This window comes from Vulpes vulpes, chromosome 11, assembly GCF_048418805.1.
Source record: "Vulpes vulpes isolate BD-2025 chromosome 11, VulVul3, whole genome shotgun sequence".
In the NCBI taxonomy this organism is placed as follows: Eukaryota; Metazoa; Chordata; class Mammalia; order Carnivora; family Canidae; genus Vulpes; species Vulpes vulpes.
This window is the reverse complement of record NC_132790.1, coordinates 20,500,847-20,510,024: the sequence shown is the minus strand read 5'-3', so window position 1 is coordinate 20,510,024 and position 9,178 is coordinate 20,500,847. Positions and strand designations below refer to the sequence as shown.

General features: G+C 40.5%; 1 protein-coding gene across 1 annotated transcript; it reads right to left on the bottom strand.

Annotated features, from left to right (window-relative positions):
• Positions 1 to 6,385: 6,385 nt before the first annotated feature.
• Positions 6,386 to 7,330, bottom strand: LOC112910936 (olfactory receptor 56A1). The gene has a single exon (XM_025987250.2). The coding sequence runs from the start codon at positions 7,328 to 7,330 to the stop codon at positions 6,386 to 6,388; it is 945 nt and encodes a 314-aa protein (XP_025843035.2).
• Between the last annotated feature and the right edge of the window lie 1,848 nt (positions 7,331 to 9,178).

The window sequence follows — 9,178 nt, the reverse complement described above, 5'->3', positions numbered from 1 at the left end:
TTCCTCCCAGAGAACATAACCAATGTTTAGTCAATGTTAGTCATTTTCCACCACTTCAGTGGGTAAAAATGTTGCAGCACCTGCCACCAAAGTATTCCAGCCTTACCATGGACAAGTTCCTACTAAACGAATTCCATGCCTCACTTCCAATCTTAATGTCTGGTAGCAGTATCTGCTCCACCATTATCAGTGCAGTGAGGAGAAAAATGACTGGTCCACAAAGAATCACATCAGAACCTGATGGAGAAGACCCTCACTGCTCGAGATCTTGGACTTCGTGCTGCATACAGTGACTGCATGAAAGCCTGGGTAGTCTCCCTTGGGAAACGAGTAAGTATATTTTACATGCGAGAATCTCTCTTGTATCATTTCTCTTTAAGAAATGAATATTCAGGGCAGCCCAGGTGGCTCAGCAGAGTTTAGCGCCGCCTTCAGCCCAGGGTGTGCTCCTGGAGACCCCAATCATGTTGGCTCCCTACATGGAGCCTGCTTCTCCCTCTGCCTGTGTCTCTGCCTCCCTCTGTGTGTCTCTCCTGAATAAATAAATAAATAAAATCTTAAAAAAAAAAAAAAAGAAATGAATATTCAGTGACCCACCTTCACCTATAGGCAACTGGATCTATGTGAGCAGTGTGGCCAATGGAATGATAGAAAAAATGATGTAAATCTCTCCCCAATTGAGCCACTAAAACCTCCTACAAGATCCTGAACATTGTCTCCCCTCCATCTCATGACAGCCAGATTCAGAAATCCCTGTGGAGATCCATAAGGGCTTAATACATGGAGGATCCATATATGGAAAAGCTTGCATCTCTAAGTGTTGACATGAACAAATCCCCCATGAATGGGTTTGGATGAGAAGTAAACTAGTATGTTTACTTAGTTGTTAGTTACTAGTATGTTAAGTTACTGTGATATCTTTGTTGTAGTAACTAACTTCACAAGTTTTGATGAATTCAATATATGATGGGTTTGGTTGTGCACTGCCTCTGCTATCTATAATCTGAAACACAAAAAAACTCAGAAAACTACAAATCTGTCTAGGTGAAGTCTAAAAATGTACCTCAATCCCTAGACAATATTTTGGGAAAAATGGATTTAGTTAGCAAACATACCTGATTCCTCTCTCTTGATTCTGATCTGTTAGCTGAATGACCATTCAGCTAGGTATTCAAAAAGGTATTTTACCTTTTTGTTCTATTGCATAATGTGCAAAATTGGGAATAATGATAATTCATGAGCTATGTTGACCATAATTTCTCTAAAAGTAGTTTATCTCTTAGTAACTATCTATACTAATCACTAATGTGTTAAACACACATAAAGCACTCAACTAGTTTTTGGCTGAGTGGATAAAGAAGTGAATTAATATTATTATGTATTGTCCTTAGCCAATACTACTAATGTAATATCTTATTAAATACCAAGATACAGTCTACTCTCATGAATTCTAGACTTGTGTCATTGATTTGATATTGATTTTGAATGTCACTGAAGAAAAGAAAATCAGAGTATAAATTGTTATATCCCTTTTATTCTTTTAATAATTAAATCCCCTTGTGCCATATGAGCAGGAAATACAGTATCTTCTTGAAGCCACTCACTACCACTTCCCTAAGTGTTGGACATCCCAGGAGTTTTCTTTTTTTTTTTTTTAATCTAAGATTTTATTTATTTATTCATGAGACACTGAGAGAGGCAGAGACATAGAGGGAAAGGCAGAGACCTAGAGAGAGAAGAAGGCTCTTTGCAGGAAACCTGATGTGGGACTTGATCCCCAACCCGGGGTCACGCCCTGAGCCCAAGACAGACACTTAACTGCAGAGCCACCCAGGCTTGTCCCCCTACTCCAGGAGTTTTCATAACAAGGAGTTGTCAGTCCCCTTCAAACTACAGCTCACTCATACATGAAATATAAGAAATAGTGGAAGGGATTATAAGAGAAAGGAGGGGAACTGAGTGGGAAAAAATAGAGAGGGAGACAAACCATGAGAGACTCCTAACTCTAGGAAACAAAGGGTTGCAAAAGCAGAGGTGGGTGGGGGGATGGGGAGACTGAGTGACGGACACTGAGGAGGGCACTTGATGTGATGAGCACTGGATGTTATACTATATGTTGGCAAATTGAATTTAATAAAAACTAAATTAATTTAAAAAATAAAAATGAATGAAAGAATGATCAAACTATGGGCAAAGGTTGAACGCACCCTGGTATTGCTATGCCCATTAGTGGCCACAAGAGAGCAGTATTGACTTGCAGGCTATGAGTATTTTTTTTTACTCCTGGCTATAGCTCCAGGCTTTATAGACTCTGGCTGCAGTTTGGTGTAAGGATGACCATATACTAAAAGGCTCCCAAATTCCACTTTATTGTATGTGGAAAATGTAATTTTGTTCCTTCAACAATATTTAGGTCTTCATTTTGAGCACTGGTCACCAACATTGACTTCCTTTTTTCTCCAGATAATTTAATTCCAGGAGATTTGTTGCTCTTTCCTGCTACTGCCCCTTTATTTAAATCTGCTTTGGTCGTGAACAGCAGTGTTCAATGGCTTCAGGTATCCTATTCCAAAAGGCTCTGTATTTCTCTTGCAAATGTGACTACATTCAAACCAGGGAGTGGAATAAGTGGCAAATGGTTGGCCTCTCCCCTTTCCCTTCTCATATTTTAATACACCCCCTTCCAGTACAATTGGACCATAGTGACTCCACAGATTTTCAATAAACTAACAAAACATCTTTTTTTTCTTCCAGTTTATTGAGATATAATTGACAGGCATCACAGAAGTCTAAGGTGTACTGAATAATGGCTTGATTACATATATTGTGAAATGATTACAAGTTTAATTAATATCTAGTTAATATCATATATATGCAAAAAGGAAGAAAAAAGTTTTCCATGTGATGAGAACTTATAGGATCTAGTCTTTTAGCAACTTTCAAACATACTATACAGCAGTGTTAACTATAGTCACCATGTTGTTCATTATATCCCCAGTACTTACCTGTCTTAAACTGGAAGCGTGTACCTTTAAAATGTCAACTTAAAATGCTGTTAGTTTCTGATGCGTCATTCTATCCATTCAGGACCTGTTCAAAGACTATACTAAGGGAACATTTTTTTTTTTTTTTTTTTGCTATGGGAGCTTCATGGCAAACTTGTGTCTGCTGTACAAGATCTAGCTCTTTGGGTAATCCTGTTCCTCCATTTTCTTTATCTGTAAGAGGAATCACCCCAAATCTGTCTTAGAACCACTGTGTCCAATTCCTTGAACCATCTACACAAGGTTTGACAATTTTGTGAGAAACTGTGGTCCTCTTAATCTGTCTCCCAAGGACCAGAGTGGAGAGCCAACCTCAAGTATGTCTTGTCTGTTCTTATACTTAGGGCTCTACTACCTGGGACTAAAGATGCATTATAAACACTGTGAGGACTCCTAACTCTGGGAAACGAACTAGGGGTGGTGGAAGGGGAGGAGGGCGGGGGGTGGGGGTGAATGGGTGATGGGCACTGAGGGGGGCACTTGACGGGAAGAGCACTGGGTGTTATTCTGTATGTTAGCAAATTTAACACCAATAAAAAATAATTTTATTATTAAAAAAAACAATATATCCCAGCAGATTGAATGCAAAAAAATAAAATAAATAAAATTATTTGTCTCTTAAAAAAATTTAAAAAAAAATAAACACTGTTGGTTACTCTTCTATCCACTTCAATATCGTAAACAAGATGTTTGCTGAGTCCCCTGATGTGCCAGAAGCTGTGCTCATCACTACGGAGAATGACAAGAGGTGTGCTGGAGTCTACATCCCTTACAAATTCCTAATACAAACTGTAGTTTCTATAACCATGTACAGGCAGTTTGAGTCAAGCTTCTTATAATTATAGTGGCCGTTTGCACTGATCTAGAGAAACCTAGTGAAGGGATTAAGATCTGAATAAGATCCGAATTCAGGAATTCCTCTTTGAGTCCCTTCTGTATTTGCACCTGGGAGAAGCATAGCAGAGATAGAGAAAGCACTCCTTGAGAAACCAACGGAGTAGACCAAATGCTGGGCATATCACCTAACAATGTGTCCTATTCCTATGAATTGAATCCTTTTTGTTAGATGTTTTTAAAACTAATTTTTATAATCATCCACACAAGGGTCTTATGAAAATTAATGTTATCATGCCCAGATACTGATATATTGAAAGTGCTCAAAACATTTGAGCTTTTGTTTTCATTGTCATTACTATCACTGTTACCAGTATGTAAGGATGTTGAGATTATTACTATCATTTAGGTCATCAGTGTTGAAGCTGGCCCTTCTGTCCTCTGAGGGACAGGGGGAAGGTGGTGGTAGATAAACTATTCCAGCAGCTGTGAGATGGAGGGGAGTCCTGTGAGAGAATTCTCTTGTAGAAAATGACAAATGCTTAGTCACACGTATGGCTCTGGCTTGAGGAAATGAGAGCCAAGCATGAGGGTATTAAAAGCCCCTTCTTACAGGCAGATGGATGTCATTTCCCTTTCCTGCTGTTATTGAGTGTGGCTTTGGAAGAGTCTGCCCTAGAGCCCACAGCAGCCCTAAGCTACAGTTACTCTGTGGAATCTCCACTGAGTGATGCATGCGGTCTCTCTCTATTCCTCTTGACAGCTAACTCCAAACTCTTCCACAGCTATGAAAGCTGTCCCTGTAACATTACGTTATGATGCCATGTCTCTTTGCCTACCTGCATAGGAGAACTTGATTCTGTGTCCAGTCCCTGAGAGCCAGTGTGCACTGTAGGGTGCTGCCTCAGTTGTCCTCTATATGGTCATAAGCCCTCAAACGCAGAACCAACAGAAGCTGCAGAGTCATTAACTCTTGTCTCTCAGCCCCAGACCCAGACCCATCTATCTAGATGTGCTTTGGGATGCTGGGATTTGAACTCTGGGACTCTTCTTTGTCAGCTGGCTCCCTTTTACTTTCCACCCACAGAGAACAACAGGAAAAGACTTGGAAGGCTAAAGCAGAGCAAAGGATCCTTGTTTCTTCCTGTCTGTTCCTGTCGTGTCAGTATCCCTGAGCAATGACTGACTCATCAAGGGCAGCAGAGTTGATTCTAGTCTTCAGGATTTATTGGTTGGTTGGGTTTTGGACTTGAGTTTGATTTGGGTTTGGGTTTGGTTTGGAACTCCCAGGGTCCAATGAACCTTATTGAATTTCCTCTCAGGTACCAGCAGTAGCAGGACAGAGTCTCATCCTCAGAGATATTAATCCCAGCTCTGAAGACACCTCCTCTGAGCTCCTGTGACAGCAGTACCAGTTTAAGGTAGCATCCTCCTTAGATATCTGACACCCAGTCCCATGGGCTTATCGCCAACTTCTTAAGGTCCAATGACCAAATTCTTCCCAAGTGTAAAATTCTTCCTTCAGGTGCTACCTCTGGCATTACTTCCGCAGCCCCTGTTTTAGTTTCAAGTTTCCAACATCCATTTAACCATTTGCTTATATTAAATCTCTGAAAACAAACAGTGCAATTTCCTTCCTCTTCTCCTCACTAGACCTACTATTATCCAGAAACCTGACCCTTTGCTATGTCTTCTCACCTTCAATGAGAGCTCTTGAGCAGAGTCAACTCAGACTCTGCTCAAGACCTGATTTTCAGCTTCCTAGGTATGTAGGAATATTTAGAAGTGGCCAATCCACTGTCTCAGTCTGTTTCCCTATTTTCTGGGAAATGGCTTCCTTTCTCCCCATCTCTCTGTCAACCAATGCTCATTTCTAAGACTCGTTGTAAGTATCGAGACTGTATAGGATAGAACAGGAAGCTGGCATTGTTGTATATTAATATGAACATTCTTCTCCTGCAGGACTACAGATGCTTTGTCAGGCAGGACTCTGCCTTTTCTGAAAACCCACTGGTTCTCAAGGAAGTAGGTATGGGCAGGAAATAGATATCCAGAAGAACAAAACAGAAGCAAAGGAGATAGAGGCTTGGTATCCAGGGTCAATTGCACTGGAGGGGGCATTTCTGCAGAAGAAGCCCAGGCTCTGGAGTCTGGATTTTGATCTCTGCCATTTCCCAGATAATGTGGTCTTTGACAGTTACTACTCTTGAAAAGCATTTTTTTTCTACTGTGTAAAATGGAAGTAATAACACCTGCAGAAATGTTGTGAAAGATTAAATTTACTTAAATAAAATTACCGAGGCTCAAAGCAGCAACTCAAGAAATACAAGTTCCTTCTTTTACCTACATTTATCTGAACCAAGTGAGGAAAATAAAGGAAGAAATCTGGGTCAGTTATGAAGTGAGCTTCAGAGTGTAAAATAAATACCAAGTTTTGTCCAATTCATTGCCTAGGCAAAATTACTGAGGAGAAGAAAGAAAATGAATTAGAAATGTATTTTACATATTCACATCCTTTTCCACAGCAATTTATTCATTCCTTGTTTTATCTCTTTGGTCCGAACTCCATATACAATAGGGTTCAAGGCAGGAGGTATGAGGTGATGAAGGACATTGAGCAAGATGAGGATGTCCATAGGGACACTCTTTCTGGCCACATTTGTCAACACAACAACCAGCAGGATGGTGCTGAAGAACAGGATGAGGATGAAGTGAGAGCCACATGTGCTCAGAGCTTTGGCAGCAGCCCCCTCAGCCTTGAACCTAAGCACAGCTCTTAGGATAAAGGTGTAGGACAGGAAGATGAGGATGAAATCTGAGCCCAGTAAAGTCCAACCAGCCACAAATTGGTAGATTCTGTTAAGGGTGAAATTGTCACAGGATAGCCTGGACACAGACAAGTTGGCACAGATGCAGTTCTCAATGACATTTTTCCCACAATAATGGAGCTGGGCAGTGAGAATAGGAATAGGTGCAGTGAGAAGGGCATTCCGGGTGACAATGAAAGCACTAGCTTTGGCCACAAATTGGTTAGTGATGATGGATGGATACCTCAGTGGGTGGCAGATGGCCACATAGCGGTCATAGGCCATGACCATGAATGTGCAGGACTCCATGGGGAGGAAGCAATTCATGATGAACATCTGGAGGAAGCAGGCAGAGAAGCTGATGGACCTCAGATCAAACCAGAAGATGGCCAGGACCTTGGGGATGACAGTGAGGCAGAGCACGATGTCCAGCAGGGAGAGGAGGCTGAGCAGGTAGTACATGGGCTCGTGCAGAGAGGCCTCCAGCCGGATAGTGATCAAGAGGGTGGTGTTGGCCCCCATGGCCAGGAGGAAGAAGAGGCTGAGGGGCAGAGACAGCCAGTGCTGCCAACTCTGGTAGTTAGGAAAGCAGATGAGGAGGAATTCGGAGACTGGAGCAGTGGAGTAGTTGCTGGATGAAGCCATGGAATGAATCTTGAGGCTTCTCTTGACTATTTGTATGGGCAGATACAAGAGGCAATTTTTTTTTTTAATTCACTTCAAAAGTGTGTTGCTCACTTACTCTTTAGGAAGATCATGATATATAGGAGACTCTTCCCAAAAGGCAGATCCCAGTCAATATCATAAAGACAGACTGGTGAGATTTGACAAATAATGCTATGGTCTATGAAGAGAAATGAGTCAGTGAAAAAACTAAGATTTGAAAGGGAAGTAATGCTAAGGAATAATCTCACATTAAAAATATGCAACAAATCATGTCAGTCTGGTACCAGTGTAATAAAAATAAAATGTTAATAGTATAAAAAGATAGGCCTAAAACACAACTAGTTTTTACAATTAACCAGTACTAAGATGAAGGAGGCATGAGAAGAAGAACACCTATTTTTAAATAGGTGTTTTTTGAGATAATTATTGACATTGATGTGGAATGAAAAACCTTTAATTAGATACTCACCTACTACCATAGCCAATATAATTTTAGATGGAAAATTGTGTTATATCCTTTCCCTCCACTCATGGTATACTAGAAGAAAATAGAACACAAAATTGATTAAATCAGTCCTTTGCTAAGACTCCAATCCTATTTGAATACAACCATTTGTTCTTGAGGGCCTGTACCTGACCATCCCAAATGTTCTTAGAATAAGTCTAAAACTACAGAAATGGCTACTTTTACTATAAATTTATAGTTACCAACTTTAAATGAGCCCTCAATGCTGCCTGTCCATCCTACAAATCTTGCCCGATCAACTTTTCCTTCTTTCAAAGCTGTTTTCAAGCCTTCTTCATTCTTTTCAAACCTTTAACTCCACTTCTTCTCTTGAAGAAATGGCATCAACCACTACCTCACAGAGAAAAGAGATGCCCAGTGATATTTTCTTCAACTTTCCAAGATAAAACCTATCAACCTACTTGCACATTCTCCCATCCTTTCTTTGTTTCCTCCCACTGAAACAGAATCTGCCCATCCTCAAACTGCCAAACCTTCTACCTCCTCCAGTGATTTGTAAAGCTTCTAGCCTTGCAGTTACATGATCAATGGTTTGTTCTACTTCTCTAATTTGGAGTCCTATTTCCTTCTTCACTAGATCTGCCTTATTTTTCAAATATTCTCCAGTATCTTTCATCTTTAAAAATAAAAATAAAAAAGCCTCTTTGTTTCCTTCCAGCTATTTCTCCCTCTCCCTCCCTTCACACATAAACTTCTCAGAAGCACTGCCACACCCACTGTCTCCAGTCCTCACCTCACATCTGTTCCACAACTCCTGGCATGGCCTCCTTCTAATAGGTTCATGAAATGCTGAAAGAAAGAGAGAAAGAAAGAAAAGAAAGAAAGAAAGAAAGAAAGAAAGAAAGAAAGAAAGAAGAAAGAAAGAAAGAAAGAAAGAAAGAAAGAAAGAAAGAAAGAAAGAGAAAAAGAAAATCTTGGTAAAGCAATTGATCAATTCCTCTTCCTGACACACTCTCTTTGTTTTGGTTTGCATCACAATCTCCTAGTTTATTTCACACATCCTGGTCTCCTTCTCATTTTCTCTTATGCTTTTTTTTTTTTTTTTTCATTCACCATCTTAGCATCAGTTTCAAGTTTCAGTCCTGGGTTCTCTTTGATTTTCTTTTTTTTTTTTTAAGATCTTATTTATTTATTCATGAGAGACAGAGACAGAGAGAGAGAGAGGCAGAGACCCAGACAGAGGGAGAAGCAGGCTCCATGCAGGGTGCCTGATGTGGGACTCGATCCCGGGACTCCAGGATCACGCCCTGGGTGGAAGGCAGGTGCTAAACTGCTGAGCCACCCGGGATCCCTCTCTGATT